This window comes from Cetorhinus maximus, chromosome 17, assembly GCF_964194155.1.
Source record: "Cetorhinus maximus chromosome 17, sCetMax3.hap1.1, whole genome shotgun sequence".
In the NCBI taxonomy this organism is placed as follows: Eukaryota; Metazoa; Chordata; class Chondrichthyes; order Lamniformes; family Cetorhinidae; genus Cetorhinus; species Cetorhinus maximus.
In genome coordinates this window covers 53,292,186-53,316,148 of record NC_135895.1, presented here as the reverse complement: position 1 = coordinate 53,316,148, position 23,963 = coordinate 53,292,186, and the positions used below count along the sequence as shown (strand labels likewise).

General features: G+C 40.2%; 1 protein-coding gene across 2 annotated transcripts in view; it reads right to left on the bottom strand.

Moving 5' to 3' along the window:
- oma1 (OMA1 zinc metallopeptidase) overlaps positions 1 to 14,856 on the bottom strand; it is a 62,407-nt gene extending 47,551 nt beyond the window's left edge. For both annotated transcript variants that reach the window (XM_078561219.1, XM_078561220.1), the window contains exons 1-3: positions 14,664 to 14,856; positions 11,694 to 12,217; positions 4,453 to 4,681 (exon numbers count right to left, since the gene is read on the bottom strand). In XM_078561219.1, the coding sequence (XP_078417345.1) occupies positions 4,453 to 4,681; positions 11,694 to 12,208 (744 nt within the window). In that variant the 5' untranslated portion in view covers positions 12,209 to 12,217; positions 14,664 to 14,856. The remainder of the gene's footprint in view (positions 1 to 4,452; positions 4,682 to 11,693; positions 12,218 to 14,663) is intronic.
- Between the last annotated feature and the right edge of the window lie 9,107 nt (positions 14,857 to 23,963).

Here is a 23,963-nt window from a genome sequence, read left to right as displayed (position 1 = left end):
TTTATTAATTTATCGTGTAATTTGTTCAAAGCTACTAAGACTTCTCGATCACATGGGCTTCTGCTCCTTGTAGCGTTACCAGTCTGTGCCATATACCTCGACCTTGTTAAGCTACACCCTCTATCCTGCCTTCCATCATGCTCCAGTCTGTTACTGTTTGATCTCCTCTCCCATTTATAGATGTTCTTTCAATTGTTCGCGATCTCTTCCTAGGGACATGTTCAATCCCAGACCCACTGTCTGAACTGATACTGCGTTTCCGTGCCTTCCATTTTTGTACTTCATGTTCCCAATCCATAGGCCTAACCTCCTGTCTTTTATCTCGTGCATTTAAACAGTTTTTATATTTTTCCAGTGGCCTTCCCTTTTCTACCTACAATTGTCACAATCCGCCATTGACTGGCTACTTCTGGCAAATATGTAACTTCAGTCCAAGCTTTCAGCAGTTGTGCTCTGGGACAAATTGCCTCATCTTCCTCGTCCAAATTACTGTCTCAATCTTCAGATACCGTCAACTTCAGCTACCTGGTCCTCACAATCATGCAACATATGGGTATGAGAAGTACATGGTTCCTCGTCCCTTCCTACAACACTTTCCGAACCTGCAAATATGTAGTCCACGCCGACTAACCTTGATGAATGTACCTGAATAGTCTGGCTCCCACTTTGTGAAATTACTGTTTTATCCTCTTTACCTATAATCTTTCCCAGGCCTTTCTACTAGTCAGTATTCTCTTTTATACTACACCATGTTTCCCCAATTGAAAATAGTTTCTGATGGTCGTACATTATGTCTTAGAGCTCGCTGAATTCTTTCTGAAACTTCGGCTTTAAGGAACGCTCTTCTACCCCCGTGTAGTGCATTTAAATGCTCAGAAAGGTAGCGCTAATTGTAGTTCCCTCCCAATCTGGGGGATGATCATTCAGGACTGAAGGAATTTTTGGGTTCCTACCAAAAACCAACTGATATGGACTATAGCCCCCAACCATCTGCAGTGAATTCTTGGCATGGACAGCCCATGCTGGAGCTGATGTTAATTTACAGCTTGGTCTATCCGCCAATATTTTACAAAGCATCTAATCTATAACCACATGATTCCTTTCACACACTCCGTTACTAAAGGGGCATTTTTATATTCATGTTTTCACACATATCCCGGAACTCATCGTTAGCAAACTCCACCCCCATTATCAGTGGGGAATTTCGCTGGTGGTCCCAATCCTGTCCCTATCCATTTCTCCATTACCTGATCCACAATTATTTTCTTTACCGTATATGATTGTTGACTGGCTAAACCTTGTTGCCAAATCTACGAAATGTAAAATAAAAACGTTCTTTTCTTTATCCCACACCTTTAAATCCATCGCCACAACTTCATTGAAATCCCTCACTAAAGGTAGACTCACTATCGGCCATGACGGTGTCCTTCTGTATTTCTTACATATATCACATCTATCACTTATCTCCTCTGTAAGTTTTGCATACTCTCCATCCCTTACTCCTGCATCCCTTAGCAAAATTTTTAATCTTTGCGAAGAAGGTGGGGAAACTGCTGATGCAACTTTAACACAATTTGATTTTTATCTTCTAAATTCCTATCCCCTGACACTAATAACACTTCTTTAATCTCCTTCGTAGAAAAGTTAGGTTTCATTAAAGGAATGCAGTAGTGTCCAGATTGTGTAAATTGTAAATCCACAGGTTTTCCAAATACAATGGCCTTGTCATTTTCAATGCCCAGCTTCATTTGTGCCTTCTTCATCGATGGTCTGCTCAACAGTAATGGTATTTCGCTAGACGCTACATCTGTGCTGATGAAATGATTGACTCCAGCTATCCTACAGGGAATCACTACCCTTTTTAAAGATTTCAGGATGTTATCATCTCCAAATCTAAAACTGGTGGAACTCTCAAATTCTTTAACTTTATTCCAGTCCTTGTCATTTAAGGCGTCCAGGTAGCATTTTAACCAGTCTAATCCACAGACTGTAGATGTGCATCCACTATATCTAGCGCTGCACAGTGAAGGACTCTGCCATCAAGCCATTCATCACCAGGCTGAAACGTCTTGTAACTAATACAATGCCCTCTCTTTGGTCAATATCTCCATCTTCTGAGTCTTCTGTCTCGTTTAATTTCGAACACCATATTATTATTGTTTAGGACATAATGGTATTTTGAATCGCATCTAAAACTGAGCATTTCTTTTGTCGTAAGCCCCTAATTCTTTTCTCCTGCCATTTTCAAAGGTGTTTCTGTCGCTATTGTTTCTAGTTACAAATCTCCTTTCATACGGACGCCTGTGTCCTGTTTCTAAATGTTCTCACCAGTTATTAACATTGTATCTTCCATTTACTGTCTTACTGCCGAATGGCTCATTTGGGCCATGAACGCTGTTGGAAAGGAATGTTTTCCAAGGAAATTTTTTTAAGAGTTTCTGACATCTGTTCTAGCAGTGCGTGTTTTTCTTAACTTAACTCCCATTGGAACTAGAAGCCTGTCCATATTCGATACTTAGGTACAGTATAGTATCTTCAACGCCAGCAATGATTGGGTAATTTCTAGATGGAACTTTTGCAATCTTGCATATTGTCTACTAAATTCCATTATGTAATCTTCTATAGAACTTTCTTCCAACTTTCTAAATTTGTTAAAATCGGACCATGCTTTGTAAGCACTTAGTAAATCATCTTTTTGATAGATCTTATCCATAAAATTTAACAATGTTTCCAAACCTTCAACTGTGTCCAAGTGCTCAGGATCCAACTCCGAAAATATGTTACATCTTATTTTGCTTTTGTATGGTAACGAAAGTGCCAAGGCCATTCCCTGTTTTTTCCATGGCAAGGATGTAACCCGTGTCCACATAGCTACTTCATTCTTCCATTGCTCATAGGTTCACTCTGAGAAAACATCAGTGGGTAATCATACCCCGAAACTCTACATTTTGATTCAGCCGTTTTCTTTTTTTTCTGAGTGACTCCAAACCACTCTACTCTTAAAGTTAACTCCAAATACAGTCTTTTGTCTGAAGAAAGCTTAGTTTCCAATCTTTTACTTACAAGCAGTAACCATCCTCTGCTACCACTGATAAGTTCCAATAGTTGTTTAGGAATGAAGACCAAAACCAAGACAGACTCCTTCAGGCAGAGTTTTATTGATTGTCATAAAACTCTCCACAGAAAGAACTAGTCTCAGCTGTTATCCCTTTTATACAACCAAACTCTTTCGAGTTATTAACAGTCACAACTCTTTCGAGTACAATCACAGTTCTTGGTTTTCCGGGAGTGGGACATGAACCCACAACCCTCTGATTCAAAGGCGAGGGTGCTATGAACTGAGCCACAGCTGACACCGCTATGCGTACTTAGTTAAACAACCTAATAATTAGCAATTGAGCTTCTTTAACTGTTTCCTTTCCTAACAACCTCCACCAGCTAGAAGGACAAGGGCAGGAGATGCATAGGAACATCACCTCCTGCAAGTTACCCTCAAATCATAGACCATCCAGACTTGGAGCTATATTGCCATTCCTTCTATGTCGCTAGGTCAAAATCCTGTAACTCCCTCACTAACAGCACTGTGGATGTATGCACACCTCATGGACTGCAGCAGTTCAAGAAGGCAGCTCAGCACTACCTTCTCAAGGGCAATTAGGGATTGATAGTAAATGCTGGCCCAGCCAGCAACACTCACATCCCAAATATTGATTAAAAAAAACATTAAGTTAGTGGGGCCTGAATTGGCTCCAACAATTCTGTGATTCTCTGAACTCAAGGAAAATACATGTGCGGATCAGATAGCAGCTGCCTGAAAATACATGAAGCAGCACACACATTCAACAAAGTGTAAAACTGCTACAAGAACACATGGAGAATGACTACGCTGTAGGATACAAAACAGCAGAAGCTTTGGAGGATGCTGGATTTCTATCTGCTACAGGAACAGGAGCATATAAAGAACTGGAAACAAATATATTAAGGGTGCAAAAAATTTAAAAAGAGCAAAAGAATTATATAAAAAGCTTTATGTTTAAATAAAAAGGAGCTAGGAATTAAATTGTGGATAGGTTAGGGCACTTGCATCACAGTGCTACCAGCAATAGGTGCATCGATATTTCTTTATTAAAATTTAGTATCAGATTAAAACTGGAAATCCTATTAGGTCGCCATCTACTGGCTCTTGGAGAAATGGCATAGGTAAAGCTGCCTTTCGAAAATTTTTACACGAGAATCTCAACAGGAATGTTTATGCAGAATAATTCAATGAATTGCATACATATTTCCTGGATGTATAAGTGTTAGATTGTAAAATGAACACAGATTTGTGAAGGACCACAGAAGTTTAGTGGAATATGAAGCTGTATTTTTTTTAGAAAATAAGTTTTTTAAAAAGTCACCCACAAGGGCTACAGTTATGACTTAGACTTTGTGTATCAAATGCATGCTTACCGTCTGATACTCAAATTCAGCTAGTTGCAGAAACTGTCGCTTGCTGAACATCAGTAGGCGAGTGCGTCCTGTGATAGGACTCTTGTCCAAGTGACTCCAGAAATATATTGCAATCAAACCTGACAGACTGCATATGCCTAATAAAATTCTCCACTTGTTCCTTCTCACAGTGTCCTTAAGTAGCTCCTGTTTGTCAGGGGGAAGAGCTTGCCACCATTTCCGTATGCTCCTGAAAACACGCAAAGTCAGTCCATTACAATCTGAAGAAACATTCTGGGATTTTCCACACAATGGATGCTGTAGATTGCTTTAATTCTGAAGCTTTTTTCAGATTTACACAGTCATCTCCAAATATGCCTTCAACTTAACCTTCCATTTGCTTTAGTCTCTGTTCTGCAGTTTTATCTTTAGGCTTAAACACCTAGGACAAAGGTTTCTCACAACCCAGTAACAGCCTAAAACAAGAACACAATTCACGAACAAACTGGCAGTTGACCTCTGACTGTTCTGTAAAATACCAACCTAAAGTTAATTGGACTGGGTGGGAATTAAATTATTCTTCAATGATCAAAAGTGAGGCTAAATTCATAGCAAAATGAAAACAATTAAAGTATATCTGGTCAACAGTTATTAAATTTATGCAAATATGTACTAAGCAAGCAAACAAAATATCTCTAAAAAGAAAACAACATTGCTTAGCTCTTGCCTAAATCACAATAAAATTCCAACCCAAATTACTAATGGTAAATGTTTAAAACATGCAACATTATGGATCGTTTCCAGCATTCAGTTTTCCCTTTAGTCTCTTTCAGAGAACTAATATCTCAAGAATTTACTTTGCTACAAAAGCTCTAAATGATGTTATTTCAAAGGAGGGGTGTGTGAGTGAAAGAGAACGAAAGAGGTGAATATGAAGTATTGTCCATCAGGGTGACTTTTAAAACGATATCCTACTCATTGACTTCTTGTGGCAGCCTTCTATCTCACAAGATGATGGTTTGCGCTGCGGTGGTCAACTCTGTGTTAAGCATTGCCTGGTGTGGCTCCGGAGTCCCACTCTCGTATGACAGTCTCTGCTACATTTGCTGCAGAGGAAGACTGTGGGTTGAGAAGGTGCACTGGCCTCTGTTTTCTCTGGGCCCTCTTAGCCAACTGAGTTTTTCATTTCTATTTGCTTCTTCTAATGCCCTTTCAAACAGTAACTCTCCGGACGCCATGGCTCATTGACTACATTCCTACAACTTTAGCTTGTATAATTTGTAAGGATGTCAGTGAGGCATTCCATAGGGAATTCTATAGATTTGGAGGTAATCGTTGGTCCTAGATCTGATGGGGACTGAATGGTTACCAAAATTCAGTACCAGCTAGGTACATAGAAACACACAATGGGCAGCCAAAAGAATTCTCACTTCTCACCCAGGACCAGAAAGAGTGCTGATGTTGGGGATTTCATATGGTGTGTCTGTAGCTAACTTCAGTTGAGTGGTTCCCTAGAGAGAAAGACGTCTGAAATGATACATCTCCAGAAAGATGGAATCTAGTAAATTTTTAAAATGATTTGACCATTATCTAAGTTTGGGAAGCAGGGATTATTTATATTGAAACTATCCCCAACTCCTGCAAAACTTTCCTGATGTTCTTACACCTTACCATGTATGAGGATATGCAAAGACAGTTCTGCTTAAATTGGTATTTTCTCTAACATGAGGAGCTTGGTTAAGTTTCTTTACTGTGCACATAAATGATTTCTTGAGCAACTAGTTAGGAAGAACAATTTACACTGGGCCTGTACAAATTCTGCACTGACTCACACATCATCTTGTATTCACATTCATTCTGCCAAGACCACAGAATTATGGAATTCCTAAAAATCCAGCAGACTGGGAGAGCTATATAAAAAAAATACAACAAAGGGATACAAAGAAAGTAAAAGTGATGTAAAAACAGATGTAAAAAAATTGTAAGGAATACCCAAATCTAACAGCAAAAGTTTTTATAAATATATTAAGAGAAAAAGAGTTGCAAAAGGAAATGATAATTCATTAAAGATTATAATGGACAATAAGGAAATGTCAGACTTGTTAAATGGGTATGGTATTCATTTTTTCCAGTGAACGAACAAGGAAGCCTTAAAATAAATCATGGGGAGGAATTTAGATCCCTTTTCTCCTCTACTCCATTTAGACTTTCATTACCTAAGTAGTATGTGGCCTTCTTATTTGTCCAACCAAAATAGATCGCCTAATACATCTATAGTGAGATTCATTTGCCAATTAAACTCCCATTCTGAAAGTCTATTAATGTCTAATAGTATTTTTAAAAGTGTTCCTTTGTATTAACTGCATCCTCTAATTTGGTATCATCCACAAATTTAGAAGTTGTACTTTTGATTCTTGAGTCCAAATTGTTAATGTAAATTGTGAACAACAGTGGCCCATCATTAATCCATGTGGATTAACTACTTCCCAGCATTTATTAGGCTGAATAGCTACCCTTAATCCCTACTCTCCATTTTCTGTTCTGCAGCTGCTTTGCTATCCCTTCCACTAGCTGTCCCCAACTCTATATGCTCTGAGTCTTAGTCAAACATCTATTATGCAATACTTTGTCAAAGGTCTTTTGAAATTTCAAATATATTACATTTACTGCATTACCCTTATCTACTCGTTCTGTTACTTCTTCAAAGAATTCAATAGAGTTGATCAGCATTAACTTCCCTTTTTAAATCCATCTGACTATTTTTACTATATTTTCCGTTTCTACGTTTTCCTATTAAATCTTTGAGTAAAGTTTTCATTCCCTTCCAACCACTGACATTAAGCTAATTGGTCTATAGTTGCCTGGGCTTGTTCTGTCTTCCTTTTTAAATAAAATAATATTAGCTATACTCTAATTCTCTGGCAGCATTCCTTTTTCTAATGAATTGTTTCACATATATGTAATTGTACCTGTGCTATCTCTTCCCGAACTTCATTTTATGTTTGGATGCAATCCATCCAGACCAGGGGTTTAATCTTTTTTTAAAGTTTGAATAGCTTATCAATTATCTCCCCCTGTTCTAGTTTAAATGTCTTTATATCTTTTTTGATCTCTTGCCCGAATGTCCTGCCCACACTGTTAGTCTCCCTGGTAAAACTTAGGCAAAGTTTGCTGTCATTATTTGAGTTTATCCTGTGCATCGCTAACCTGATTTTCTTTTGTTATTTATGTTATGTCTGTAGAATATAATTTCCTTAAGTGTTCCTTGATAATTTACTTTTGTGGTTTTGCTTTTCCTAATTTTAAAAAAATCTTTATTCCTAACCTCCTCCTATTCTCTTTGTCATCATCTTTAGGGTCTATGAACTTAAGAATATGCCTTTCTCTTTAGTTTCAATTTTCCCCCTACATCTTTATTCATTCACGGTATATCATTATTGGGTAGTTAGTTTCGTTTTCTAAAGGAAGAAATTTATCCTGAACTGTACTGATAACCATTTTAAATATTTCCCGTGGCTGTTCTATTTCTGTCATTCTTCCCAGTTAATCTTCCCTAGTTCTATTCTTACAAAATTAGCTTTCTCCAATCTTTTATTTTGGTCTTTGTCTTACTTATGCCGTTCTCAATCATTATTACTTTCTCAATCAATCAACCTTATTACGTTGTGATCACTGTTGCCTAGATATTCCCCTACACTTATTGCTCTTTTCTGCTTTGATTCATTTTACATTATTAGATTCAATGGTAATTCTTCTCTTGTTGGATAAGAAATGAGTCTTGAACACAGTATAAAAATTCCATTCATTTTCCCCTTTCCCTACCTGTTTTTGCCAGTTTATTTGGGGATAGTTGAAATCTCCCCTGATTAGTAATCAATGTTCTTTTAATCATTCCATAGACTTGCCTACATATTTCTTCCTCCAATTCCCTTCCACTATGAGGTGGTCGGTAGAATACTAATGTACTTGATTCCTTCTTATCCTTTGTCACAATCCATATAGACCCGTTTCTACCTTAAAGTTATGTCCCATTTTCTATTGCCATTATATTGTCTCTAATTAGTACAACTACCCCAAAGTATAAGATAGATAGATCTCCAGAACTTGATGGTTTCCGTTCAAGAGTTATAAAAGAAATAAATGCTTTGTCATAATTTTCTAAGCTTCATGAATTTTATCTCTAGATTGACAAATTGCAAATACTATTTAAGAACAAACTGAGGGCAAAACCAAGTAATTACACGCCACACCATTTAACATAATTTGTGCAAAGGTTACTGGCATCTATCATCAGAAATCGAGTGACTAAGCACTTGGACAAGTACAAACTGACCAAAATGTCAGCAGGATTTTATAATGAGTGATTGTCACACCTGACAAAACCAATTACAATTTTGAGTATGCCACTAGCACGGTGGATAGGGGAGTGTCAATGGGTATTATCTTGTGGACTTCTGCAAATAGGTTCCAGAACTGATTCATTAGCAAAAATGAAAACACAGGGAATTGGAGATAACCTTGTAACATGGGGTGGTAAATTATGGGGAGGTGGGAGACAGAGAGTAGAATGCGATGTGACAAATGGCATTCCCCAATGGTCTGTACAGGGGTCTCAACTTTTCACCACCTACATTAATCACTTGAATGAAAGTACACTGTAACCTCTCCAGTCCAGAAATCTATTGTTGAGAAACAACAGTTGTCCAAAATTTTTTGAGCAGACCCAAGCATTCCCTGGATGTCATCGATATCATTTTAGTATAGTACTTTGGGGGTGGAAACATGGAAGATACAGTGTTTGGAAAAGCAAAAGTATTTTTATTACTGCTTTATAATATTTTATCACTGTTTTATGTTTCAGGTAAATATTTGTAGCTCCAGTGTTTTCTGGTTCACACAATTGTGGTTAGGCATTCTAACATCATTCTATAATTCAGGAAATTCTGAAGTACAGAAATGACATGGTCCCAAGTATTCCAGATTGCAGAGGTTATAGTGTATATAGTTTAATATTCAAACTTAAAGATAGCATTAAGTTGGCAGTACAGTAAGTTCAGTAGATGAACGCAGAAAGTTACAAAGGAACAAACTAAGTGAGTGAGCAAAATTATGACAGAGTTTAATGTAGTAAAGTGTGAGATCATCCATTTTGGATCCTTGAAAAACAAATCATCATAATTTCTTAGTGGTGAAAAATTAGGAGCTATGGTGGAGCAAATAGATTTGGTGTCCATATCATAAATGACTAAAAGCTAGCACACAGGTCCAGCAAGTAATCAAATAGGGTGATATAATATTGACTTTATCTCAAAGGGATTGGAATTCAAAAGTGAGGACTGATGCTTCAGTTGTAGAGCCCTTCTAGAGTACTGCATTCAATTTTTGGAAACAAACTTCAGGAAAGATATATACACTGGCCTTGGAAGGGGTACAATGCAGATTCACCAGAATAATGCTAGTGCTTAAAGGGCTAAATTGCGAGGACCAGTTACATGAGCTTTATATTCCCTTTGAGGCCTTTAAAATGAAGAAGTGATCTGGTTGAGTAGAATCAGAGACATTGGATGGAATTAAATGCCATTCCCCGAGATGTGTTTGGTGGCAGGTGGGCATTTAATTAGGTCAGAGGGTGGCTGGTGGGGACCTCGTTGCCCTCCCGTCACAGCCCCAACTAAATCCAGGCTGCCAAGGCTTGTGGGTGGCCTTTCCGCCCCACTGCCATTGGGACCCTTAAATGGGCAATTACTGCCCACTTAAGGGCTTCGTTCCCCCCCACTGCCGCTTGTATTCACCCAGCGGTGGGAGGGGAATTCACATGTGGTAAGCCCAAAAAGTAAAAAGGGGTTGCTTGGGAGCTTCCAGCGGAATCCCTCGTTCACAGGCACTCAGTGCCTGATCAAGGGACCCAGCATCGGGAAGGGGGCTGCCATTGAGAGCCAACACCTTGTACAGCAAAAACCTGACCAACAAAAAGTATAACAAAAATACTGAAATACTTTCAGATTTGTCCTCTAACACTCTGTTACTTTATTTGCCTTTATTGTTGCAGCTAAACTCTATCCTCATAAGTTCATCTTCTGCAAATAACCCCACTTCTCACTCCACACTTGGAATATTGTTGAAAATAACCCTGAAACTTCCAATGGGAACTATATTAAGAGTCTCAAACTATATCATTATAAAAAATACATTATAAAAACTGCAGTTTAATGCTCATTTTTTGAATCTTAATTAGTCATTCGACAAAACAGAGGACACTCTTATGACAATATTATTCAGTGTCATGAAGAGATTAATGTCTATAAAGTTATTGGAAATTATTTTTAAATTGGGTTTGTAGTAAAGTCTGTGTCTATATGTGTGTGTATATGTGTGGCTTAATTTCATTAAAGCCAGCTAGTCTGGGTGCTTTGATGTATAGTAATTTGAGATGTTAATTAGATAAACGTAAGGATAGAAGGTAAGAGTACGTTTACATTTGTTGAATAAACCATTCAAAAGAATGGATAAAATTTTGCACCTAGCTAGGAGACACCAAGCAATGTGTTTATATTACTGATAAAACTGGCGGAATGAAAGGATTATCATTAGGAGAGGTAAAATTTTTAAAAACCTAATAATAGTGGAAAGTTTATATTCAAAGGGAAAGCTACGTATAAACCAAGAGGAGTTTGTATGTGAGTCAGAGGCATTGAAGATCGAACCAGCCTGTAAGCCTACAACTGTCTGCAAAGGAACCAAATTGCAACGGACCTCATTTTGAATTCATAAGGTCAAATGTGCTTTGCCTGGTGTCTGTTTAAAGTCTAGAGTTATTGTTGCCTTGGTGAAGATTTACCTGGGAGTGATTAATTTGGAGATTTGTTTAAAAGTTATTATGGTAGTAATTTGTAGACATGTGTATGTGTTTAATGTGTCGTTAAATTAATAAATGTTTAATTTAGTTTTATATAAAAAACCTCTTGAGGCTTGGTGGTCTTACTACTGAATTCAGAGCTGCATCTCAAACATACCAGTTGAAATATAGATTATGACGGTTGTTCAAGTTTCCCTCTGAGATTTAAACTCAGCCTTTACCAACCACTGTGTCATAACACCAGGCAGAGGCAAAAATGTCCAACTGTTGATAGTACCCCTTGAAACTTGGAAAGCAAGTTCCAAGTCACCAATGTGGAAGTGCAGTGTTATTATGATACCTGTGCTATTCTCATTGTTAGAAATGCACTGCATCTGCTCAAAAATTTACATGGTCAGTATTTTACCTGCCAAGAAGCATCGCTGTCAGCTTTTTCACTGGTTTCAGTAGAATCAAGAGCAGAGGGATTGGCAAGGCTAGGACTCGAGAAGATGCGTGAAAATTTCTAGACAAGTCAGCAAATTCTTCAGCAATAAAACCTTTCTTTGACAAAACACAAGCAGGCATATATCTGCTGTTGTAAGAAAAGCCTCTGTTTAACAGGCTGGAGAGGGTGCTTGCTTTGATTGTTGGCACTCTTCTTGATGCAAGTCCTGCATTGTGTACAACAGTTCTGAAGGTTGAATGATGTCTGGTGCGTGGTACCAATTCCAAATTGTGTTGAACACAAGTTCGCCAAACTTGAGAATCCCTACTTGAATAGCCATGTCCGTTGCATGTTGTTAACCTTTGGATTTTTATTTTATAATTTCTCCACATCTGAGTTCTTTCTGAGAGTGCTGAGATGTTTTGTAGAGAACTGCAGGTTCGCCATGTAAATAGATGCTTTCTTGCAGCCCGAAGCCAAAATCCTGTCTTCATTTCTGCTGACTAAAAATAAAACTTATGAAGCAAATCTTTTAAGAAATTAAGTTTCTTTGGAAAGAACTACAAAACAAAAAAAAGATGTGTAATTCTCTGTCGAATAAAAAAATGAAACAGGAACTGACAGTTGCCAAACAATCTCATAGCTGTAATTGCAAAGGCTCGGTTACATGAATGCTAGGGCACCCAAGACAGTATGCTGTTAGATGCTGGGGGAAAACTACCGACTGCCTACTGCCAACATCACACAATCAATGTAAACGTACCTAAGTACTCACTGCCTGAAAGGGTGGTAAAGGAGGGAACCCTCACAACATTTAAGAAGAATTTAGATGAATGCTTGAAATGCCGTAGCAGACAAAGCTACGGGCCAAGTGCTCGAAAAATGCGATTAGAGTAGAAAGGGGCTTGATGACCGATGCGGTCACTGTGGGCCGAAGGGCCACTTTCTGTGCTGCAAAACACTATGACTCAATGACTTCTTTTTGGTATTGAGTGCCAGTAAGGTCCCAGCAGTGTTCTACATTTAACAAGTTCTGGAGGCATTGTCTCCAATCTAATATCAATGAATGCCAGTAGTTTTCAAACTTTTCCAAATTGAGAGTCCGTACAGGTTATTAAAAATTTATTCTTTTATGGGATGCGGGCTAGTAACAGCTTTGCTAACTTTCAGAAGACATCAACAATCCATAGAAAGCAATGCTACAATTTCAGAAAACAAGTGTGCAGAAACCTCATAGTAACAAAATACATTAATTACAAATAGAAAATTCTTGATACTAAGCTTCTGCTTTACCTAGTCCCAGGCAAACTGAAATCCAATGGCCTCATAGGCCCCTTCAGATCCTTTTAGAGACACCCATTTGAAAATCTATGTGTAAACCATCAGACATCCAAAACACATTTCAAACCTTACAAGTGGTCTCTCAAACACCTACTAAATTAGGAAAAGAAAGGAAAGCAAACTGGCACTAGGGCTCTTGCTCATGATTGCTATACAGTGATCTCTGCTGTGTGCGGGCACTGAGCAGGGGATTATTCATTTTTTTGTGATACACCTTACAGCGAAATAGGGGCTACCTGCACTGACTGTAAATTAACCAACATCATACAATGCAGCAGTCAGTGCATATGAAACCATATCACTTCACTAATTACTCAGGAGAAAATAGGAAGGCGAACAAGATTTTTTTAAATGCCTGAGCTACAGATCTGCTTGATTTGTGCTTTAAAAAGTACAATAATCATCTCTGGAAATTAACTACATATTGAATTATGTAATCAATGATCATCTGCAACTGAACACGCTTTGGTTGATCACTTTACTGACACCTCAGCTTTGTCCACAAGTATGACACAGACTGCCTTGTCATTCAATATTTTAGTTCCCCCTCACACTCTGACCATTGCAACTTTGACATCCTACATCTTATCAACAGTTTCAGCTATAGTATCATGTCTTCCTCCCTGGCACCTTTCTTATCTCTTTCCGATCTGAACATTTAAGAACAAAACTAGAAGCTATCGGTATAAGATAGTCACCAAGAAATCAAACAGGGAATTCTGAAGAAACTTCTTTACCCAGACAAGGCTAGGAATGTGCAACACACTACGACAGAGGATAGTTGGGGAAAATAGTTTTTGATGCATTTAAGGGAAAATTATATAAGAATATGAATGAGAAAGCAGGGAGGTTTATGCTGTTAGAATTAATGACGAAAGATGGGAGGTGGCTTGAGTCGAGCCCCAGGAAGGGCTGGTTGGACCGAAGGGCCTGTTTATTCCATAACTTTGAAACTTCAGACCATTATTCTCCCCCACCCTTTCTATTATTGAGTATTAGCATCTAAGAGTAGGCGTGTGATGAAAAGTCAGATCAAGGGGCCCCAGTGACAGTTTGTCTTTTTGACTGTGGATAGATTAACTGTGCGATTCTTGCATTTGTTTGAATTACTTTATTCAGGCCATTCACTTGTTGGAGCTTCTCTAGTATCCTACATCTCATGACTTCACCAAGCTCTTTTATATCATGTGTGAATTCTATGACTCGCTGAAAAGCATTTGGCAGAAGATTCAAGCTATTAACCTCCTCTTTGTGATTACTATATCTGGTATCTTTCTTCTTTGAGTGTGCTCAATACCATTTGGAGACTTTACCTTTCAACTATCAGTTCGGGAAAATAAAAGTGAACCATTTTGGGACGACTTGAGGGAGTGTCAGGCTCTATGTAAATGAGGGTTTTTTTTCTTTACAGGATTTATTCCTGAAGGTCAACATGCCTTTCCTCTTTAGAGATACCGACGGACTGACTGTGCATTCACAGCGTTTTCCCCTTTTGTTTTTTTCGTTGTTGTTCTGGGTCCAACTTGGGTTACAGCCCAGCCGCAGCTTTCTGATACCAGGGAATATTATAAACAAAATGAGGGGGCGGCTGCTGGGCCCCTCGATTACCTTCGTCCCTGCCGCTTTATTCCTGGTATTGAGTAGGAGATTTCCGGCTCAAACCTCTCCGACAGAGGGGAGTGTTAGATAACCAGCAGCAGCTACCAGCCGTTTAAGGACAGGGACCGAGTCCAAAGGTGTTTCCCACCTCCAACTCCACAGGACAGACAGGACCCAGCTCCACCCGGATAGCAGGAAGTGAGGGACCTGGAAAAACCCGGAGTCTCACTAATTGGGCACCGGCCGCCCACAATTCCCGGACCAACCGGCCCAGGGTAGCAGCAGACAGGCTGTTGACTAAAGTCTCATTTTAATTCAGTTCGCGCTTACGTTTTTTTATTTTGTTGGCATTTTTGGGGGAGAAGGGGACATTTTGACAAATCTATGAGGAAAGGGCGGGCAGTTCTTTCGCAGAGTTTGTACAGATAATGTGGGGCCAATGGTCCATTCTGTGATTTTTCTGCCTTTTCAATGTAAAATCAGTTCGCAAAATATGTTTTCGTCACAGTGCAAATGATCTTTTGGCATCGAGGAAATGTTGGGACTTGCAGCATATTAAAGCTGCAAGACAACCCTATTTAAAACGCGGAGCTGCGTTTATTTTGTGTGGGTGAGATACATTTAAACAAGTTGCATTTTAAACCAAAATGAATGGTTGTCACTCCCAATGAGCAACATTAGCGTATCTAATAACATCTGAAATATTCACAGCTTTTACCCACTTTGTTTTAAAAATGCTTGTACTCAAAATGGCAATACCAAAGTTTTATTTTCTCCCTGAGCAAATAATTTTTATAAAAACTTTGCTTCAGTCTTCACAGTAGAGGACACTAATAGCATTCCAAAAATACTAAATAATCAAGGGGCAAAATAGAGGTTGGAAATAAATACAATAACTATCACTAGAGAAAAAGTAATGGGGAAACCAATGGGCTAAAGGCCGATAAGTCCCCTAGACCTGATGGGTTGCATCCTAGGACATTAAAGGAAGTAGCTACAGAGATAGTGGATGCACTGGTAGTAATCTTCCAAGAATCCTTAGATTCTGGAAAAGTCCTAGAGGATTGGAGAATGGCCAATGTAACGTCCTTATTCAAAAAGGGAGGGAGACAAAAACTATAGACCAGTTAACTTAACATCTGTCATCAGGAAAATGTTGGAGTCTATTATAAAGGATGTAATAGAGCATTTAGAAATACATAACCTAATCAAGCAGAGTCAGCATGGCTTCATGAAGGGGAATTCACGCCTAACAAATTTATTAGAATTCTTTGAGGAGGTAAAAAACAGGATAGATAAAGGGCAACCAGTAGATGTAATGTATTTGGATTTCCGAAAGGCGTTCAATAAGGTACCGCACATAAGGCTACTTAATAAGATAAGAGCCCTTGGTGTTGGGAATAGTATATTAGCATGGATAGAGTATTGGCTAACTAATAGAAGACAGAGAGTTGGGATAAGGGGGACATTTTCAGGATGGCAACCTGTGCCACAGGAATCAGTGCTGGGGCCTCAATTATTTACAATATATATCAATGACTTTGATGAGGGAAGTGAATGCACTATTGCCAAGTTTGCAGATGACACAAAAATAGGTGGGAAGGCAAGTGGTGAAGATGACACAAGGAGTCTACAGAGGGATATAGACAGGTTAAATGAGTGGGCAAAAAACTTGGCAGATGGAATATAATGTAGGAAAATATGAGGTTATGCACTTTGGCAGGAAGAATAGAGGAGCTGAATATTATTTAAATGGAGGAAGAATGCAGAAGGCTGCTGCACAGAGGGATTCGAGAGTCGTTGTGCATGAATCTCAAAAAACTAACATACAAGTTCAACAGGTAATAGGGAAGGCAAATGGAATGTTGGCCTTTATTTCAAAGGGAATGGAGTATAATAATAGGGAAGTCTTGCTAAAACTATACAACGCACTAGTTAGACCACACCTAGAGTACTGTGAACAATTTTTGTTCCCCTTATCTAAGGAAAAATATACTGGCATTGGAGGCCGTCCAGAGAAGGTTCACTATGTTGATCCCAGGGTATGGAGGGATTTTCTCATGAGGAGAGGTTGAGTAGGTTAGGCCTGTACGCATTGGAGTTTAGAAGAATGAGAGGCGACCTGACTGAAACATATAAGATTCATAGGGTAGATTGAGAGGTTGTTTCACCTTGTGGGAGAGTCTAGGACCAGAGGGCATAATCTGAAAGTAAGCGGGTGCCCATGTAAAACAGATGAGGAGGAATTTCTTCTCTCAGTGGGTAGTGAATCTGTGGAATTTTTTACCGCAGAGGGCTGTAGAGGCTGGAATGTTAAGTATATTCACGGCAGTGATTGACAGATTTTTACTCAGGAAGGGAAGTGGAGTTGATGATATCAGATCACCCTTAATCTCCTTGAATGGCAGAGCAGACTCGATGGGCCGAATGGCCTACTTCTGCTCCTACGTCTTATGGTTTTATGGTCTTATACTCTTATGGGAACAGGGCTTGGTTTATCTCTTAAATCATAGTGTTATGATCCCATCTGAGGTTACCCCTGGACAAGCCTGATCATAGAGTGGAACCCAGCTTGATGGATTCTAATTTTTATTTGTTTGTTGAAATACGCGGAGAGTAGCTGCTGAACAGAATCACAGGAGTCCACTGATAAACTTCTAACAAAAGAAAAACACATTTATTCAACAAGAAAGGATGAACTATATTACAATACTCCTTCACCCACAACTTGACCATATAATTACAGATTTGTAGGGATAACACAAGTTACAAAAACTCTCTTATACTCTCATGTCTACAGTAAGTACACAGTCCATGTACCAATAGACCCCCTGTGGCCAGACAAACCACACTCTGAAACCAAGTGACAGATGCCACCTCAACCAGATGCTATGGATGTCTCTTCATCTCCCCCCAGATTCTTGTCACGCCTGAACCAATTGTCTCATTACACTCTGTCTTTTACACAAGGGTCTCCAATCTCCACTCTCCAAGGTTTCACCTTGGAATCTTCTCCCAAACCAATGTTTTCTCTCAGACGCCTTCTGTAAGGGTTCACTTCCCGGGTTTTGAACTCTCCTTCCGATGTTCCTCTTCCCTGGGTCACCACATGCATTCAAGCTGTCTTCCACACACACTGTCTCACCGACTCAGCCGTCAACAGTACCACTGCTGCACATGCCCATAGCAAAGAATTATAGACCTTCAGCTGTCACTTTGGACCTTCTTCCCTCTTGCAAGCTGTTCTCACTTTAAATCTGCTTTTTTCAGCTTGAAGTTTTAAACTTGAAGCTTGGAGCCTTTCTCTGCCCCTCACTCGTAACTTCACTTAAAGGACCTTGTCCAGGTTCCTGTCTTTCCTTTGATTGGAAGGTCTTCTTTGGACTTTCCCCTGTTTCTGTCTCACTCTTTTGGCCTTGGGACCTTTTGGTTCTTTTGGGAAATCTGCAGCTCCCTCTCCCAGTGTCCAGTCTCTCTGGGGTCTTGGCTTCCAACTGAAACTTAAAACTGCTGTTTCTTTAGTTTTTCTGTGTCTGTTGGAGGGACCTGACTCTCTGGACCCCTGTTGCTAGGCAATAGCCCAATTCATCTACCCTTGTTTGTTTACCTTAGCTTACAATCATAAAAAAATCATTAGAAATGCAGCCACCTTTTTAAAGTGAAACTAAAACTTAATTTGACCTTTCTTAACACACAGATACAGAAACACAAATCAAACTTAAACTTTAAAGCTAAAACTCAATTTCTAATACCCACAAATACAAATAAAACTTACTTAAATGGTCTCTATTTCCTAACAATAGCTTCTAATTTCTACCATTTAAAAGATACCCTTAAGATCTCAAAGGAATGGCATGTTTTGCCTTAGTTCATTTTAAAAGAAGTAATGCCCATTCCAGAAAGAAAATGGATGAAAAGACTGGTGTCAACCATTTTTTCATTCTTTTCCTTTATATTGTACTTCCCTGACCTACATTAAGAACTGCATTTATATATGACTTTCATGACCCCAGGATATATCCTAAAGTGCTTCACAGCTAATTTGCACATAGCAAGATCCCACAAGCAGCAATTAAATAAATGGCCAATTAAATGATTTTGAGATGTTGCTTGAGGGAGAGAAAAAAACTAAACTAAATAAAAGATATATGAAAGTTTTGATGACAACCACTCGGATATGACCCTGCACAGGCCTCTTCTGCAACACCAACAGTTCCCCATTCACTTCCGAGGATTTAACGCTCCCTGTGCGGGCGGGGGGGATTCCCTCAGCTGCGAGAGTGCTCTTTCACGCGCAAAAGAGCGCACTGATCTCCCTGAGGCTAAGTGCTGCCTCAGGAAGATCGGCTCCGAAATTTGCAGTAAAAATGATAGAAAAATTTCCCTGACATGTCCTGTCATGTGACACTGTCTCATGAGTTGGGACATGTCCATAACTTTAACTGAAATCTTTATTAAAAATTTAAATACCCTCATGAAACCTCATCCCACCCATGGATGAGGTTTCATGCTTTTTCTGAAGCCCACCAGGGCTCCCGGCCTGCCCGCCAACCTTAAGGTTGGATGGGCAAGTCCATCAATGATTTAAATTAGTTTCTCAATGGCCTCAGTAGCCGTTGACATGTCGGCGGGTGCGCAGCTGACTCGGCTGTGCCCCTGCCGACCTGAAAATGGAAATAACGTCGGGAGTTCCACCCGACGTCATCCTGTGTCGGCAAGTGGGCCCTGCCCCCGCTCGCCAACCGGAAGATCCTGGCCATAGACACATCAGAAATGAGAAGCTGAGTCTAAAATAAAGTTAAAAAAGATATACAAATCAGTCTTTGGCTTGTCTGTGAGGAGTAGCCAGCAAAATGTTGTGCATGTCAAGTTGGGTGATTCTTGTAGAGCTAACTTTGGCAATTGAGTAGTTGGTTTGGAGACACTTGGTGCTGCAGGTTAGGTGAAGGAGTTGTCCTGTTTCCTTTTTGACTGTGGCTTTGCTGACTTGTCTCTGGCCAGAGAGAGAGAGAGAGAGATAGACTTTTACCTGCAAGCTGCAGGATGTCGAGTTGATGTTCTTCTGCTGTGACCTTCGCAGCACCCAGGAGCACACCAGAAGTAGAACACAAAGATCGGGTTTGCAGCTGGCTTTTTAAACCATTTCCTTGTGTATTCCTGGAAGGGAAAAAATAAACATCTTTCGCCAAGAATCTGCTTTCTTTTAAATCAGACCATTTTCACAATCTGAGATATAACTCAACGGGACACGGTTTCTGCTGCGATGTGGTAATCAGTCTCCATTGTCTCCACAACCACAGGGGATTAAAGTTCAGTCTTTCGCATTGCATCTCTCCCTTTCAAGTGTCTTTGTCTGAGGTAGGCCTTGACACCTTTTTTAGGTACGACATTCCATGTTCTCTCTGGTCAAGTATAATCCACATTGGAATTTTGCAGAAAGTGGTTAATTTACATTCCCATCCAGTTTTTGCATGGAAGTCTTTTTAAAAAAAACACATCTTACTTAAAAGTTCAATATGTCTGTAAGTAATTTGGGGCTGTGATCTGCTGTCATGACAACACAGACTCCGCTAGCAAGGTTGGCTTATGAAATGCAAATGGAATTTCTGTAGCTCCTTTTGAAATTGGTCTGTACAGTCCCAGGCAGTCTGTTAGAAGCTCCTTAGGCATAATGAGGTGTGACATCCCCAAAACTGAGAAGGCTTTTGTTCTGGAGACTGCTGGGCATAATTTCCAGACAAAGGGTCAACCATATTAATTGTCTTTGTTCAGAGAAAGGTCCAGTTTAAAAATAAGAAATACTAATAAGAAAACACAAGTGAGAATAACCCAGATTCTCTAGGCCCAGATTTTCACCAAGTCAGGCCCTCAGGAGCCCTTTAAAAATGTCAGGCGGGGTCTGATCCCAGGATTCCCACCCCCAGTTCTGTTTCTGGCAATTTTTGCTGACGTGGGATAAAGTTATGGGCAGCCTGCCCACATGCAGCCCTCCCGTCCTTGCCGGTGCGCTCAATTGCAGGGGTGGGCAGTTTAAACCCTCCCACAATTTTGATGGAGTCAGAACGCCTCTTGCAAGAATGCATAATTCACAGCACTTCAGAGGAGTCATGAAACACAAGGGAACCCCACTCCCAAGTGGGCAACCGAAAGAAACCTTCACTTGCTTCTGGAATTCTTTCATTGACAGACTTTAAAATATAAAACAAATCTGTTCTTTCAGCTTCAATCATTAGATCACGTACTGTTATGATGTCTGTTGAGACTGATAACTTTTAAAAAGTGATTTGAATTTCCAGTTACGAGAGGCAAGGTTTCACGTTTTAAAACTTTTACCATAACAAATGATTTAAAAAACACTAATGACTAAACACTATTTTCTTTTTGTAAGTAGCTTATGCTCTACACAACAGAAAGTGACATTTCCTTTTCATACTCATCATCCATGCCATCAAACTCTCCACAGAATTACAGTCCTTTTAATAAACTAGCCACAGTTGCTCCCAGTTTCTAATGGGTTCCCATATCACCATTTTGCCATGTAGTAACTTCAAGTCACTGTCTCCAGGCACTTGCCTCAGTTTTTGGAGAGTTTCTTAAACTCTCTTCAACTAGAGACCGTCTCCTACATCCGGCTGTGATAGCTTGCACAGCCAAGCAGTCTCTTCTCTCTGCTGACACCTTGCTGATGATTAATAGACTGATGGGGCAGTAATTGGCCAGGTTGGATTTATCCTGCTTTTTGTGGACAGGACATACATCGGTAATTTTCTACGTTTCCGGTGTTGTAGATGTACTAAAACAGCTTGGCTAGGGGAAGGACTAGTTCTGGAGCACAACTCTCCAGTACTATTGCCGGAATACTGTCAGGACCTATAGCCTTTGCAGTTTCCTTCAGCCATTCTTGATTTCAAGTGGAGTGAATGGAATTCGCTGAAGATTGGCATCTGTAATGCTGGGGACCTCAGGAGGAGGCTAAGATGGATTATCCAGTCAGCATGTCTGGCTGAAGATGGTTGCAAGTGCTTCAGCCTTGTCCTATGTACTGGGCTCCCCCATCATTGAGGATAGGGATTTTTGTGCAGCCTCCTCCTCTGGTTAGTTGTTTAATTGTCCACCACCATTCATGACTGGATGTGGCAGGACTGCAAAGTTTAGATCTGATTGGTTGTAGGATCACTTAGCTCTATCTACTGCATGCTGCTTCTGCTGTTTTGCATGCAATTCGTCCTGTGTTGTCGCTTCACCAAGTTGACACCTCATTTTTAGGTATGCCTATGCTGCTCCTGACATGTCCTCCTGCACTCTTCATTGAACCAGGGTTGACTCCCCAGCTTGTTGGTGATGGTAGAGTGGGGGATTTAAAAAAAAAATCATTCATGGGATCCGGGTGTCACTGGCTAGGCCAGCATTTATGCCCATCCCTAATTGCCCTCGAGAAGGTGGTGGTGAGCTGCCTTCTTGAACTGCTGCAGTCAAGGTGGTAAAGGTACACCCACAGTGCTGTTAGGGAGGGAGTTCCAGGATTTTGACCCAGCGCCACTGAAGGAAGGGTGATATATTTCCAAGTCAGGATGATGAGTGACTTGGAGGGGCACTTCCATGAGGTGGTGTTCCAATGTGTCTCCTGCCCTTGTCCTTCTAAATGGTAGCGGTCTTGGGTATGGAAGGTGTGTCTAAGGAGCCTTGGTGAGTTCCTGCAGTGTATCTTGTAGATGGTACACACTGCTGCCACTTTGCTTTGGTGGTGGAGGGAGTGAATATTTGTTGATGGGGTGCCAATCAAGTGTGTTGTTTTGTCCTGAATGGTGTAATGCTCCTCGTGTTGTTGGAGCTACACTCATCCAGGCAAGTGGAGAGTATTCCATAACACTCCTGGCTTGGGTAGTCAGGAGGTGAATTACTTGACACAGGATTCCCTAACCTCTGACCTACTCTTGTAGCCACAGTATTTACATGGCTAGTCCAGTTCAGTTTCTGGCCAATGGTAACCTCCAGGATGTGGATATGCCAGGCTGTGAGGTTTCAGATTGTGGTTGAATATGCTTTTGCTGCTGCTGATGGCCCACAGTGCCTCATAGGTGCCCAGTTTGGAGTTGCTAGTTTGTTTGAAATCTATCCTGTTTAGCACAGTGCTGGTGCCACCCAACACAATGGAGAGTATCCTCAATGTGAAGGTGGGACTTTGTCTCCACAAGTACTGTGCGGTGGTCACTCTTACCAATACTGTCATGGACAGAAGACCCTGCAACAGGGAGTTTTGTGAGGGTGAGGTCATGTAGGTTTTTCACTGTTGTTGGTTTCCTCACCATCAGCCACAGACTCAGTCTAGTAGCTATGTTCTTGGTCAATAGTGGTGTGACCGAGCCAGTCTTGGTGATGGGCATTGAAATCCCCCTGCACAGTACATTCTGTGTCCTTACCACGCTCAGTGCTTCTTCCAATTGGTATTAAACATGGAGAAGCACTGATTCATCAACTGACGGGGATGGTAGGTGGTAATCAGCAATAAGTTCCTTGCCATGTCATCAGATGCATCAATGTTGAGGACTCCCAGGGCAACTCCCTCCCAATTGTATGCCACTGTTCCACCACCTCTGGTGGGTCTGTTCTGCTGGTGGGACAGGGCATACTTCGAGATGGTGATGGTGCTGCCTGGGACATTGTTTGTACGGTATGACTCGTGTGTATGTCAGGCTGTTGCTTGACTAGTCTGTGGGAAAGCTCTCCACAAGCCCCCAGATGTTATTAAGGAGGACTTTGAGGGGTGGGTGTGCCATTGTAATTTCTGGTGCATAGGTTGATGGTTTGTTCAGTTTCATTCCTTTTAGAATTTGTAGCATTTGATACAACTAAGTGGCTTGCTAGGCTGTTTCAAAGACATTTAAGAGTCAACCACATTGCTGTGGGTCTGGTGTCACTTGTAGGCCTGACCAGGTAAGGACAGCAGATTTCCTTCCCTAAAAGCCATTGGTGACAATTAACAAAGGGATTCATGGTCACCATTACTGAGACTAGCTTTAAATTCCAGATTTATTAACTGAATTTAAATTCCACGAGCTGCCATGGTGGGATTTGAACCTGTGTCCCCATAGCAATAGTCTGGGCTGCTGGATTACTAGTCCAGTGACATTACCACTGTGTCACCATTTTCCCACAAATTAAACATATTACTCCAATTGTTGCTGCATCAGTCATTTATAAAGATTTAGCATAACTTTCTTGCTTTTGTTCTGTATTCCGCTATTAATAAAGCCAAGGATCCCACATGATTTTTTTTTAAACAGCCTTCTCAATTTGTCTTGCCATCTT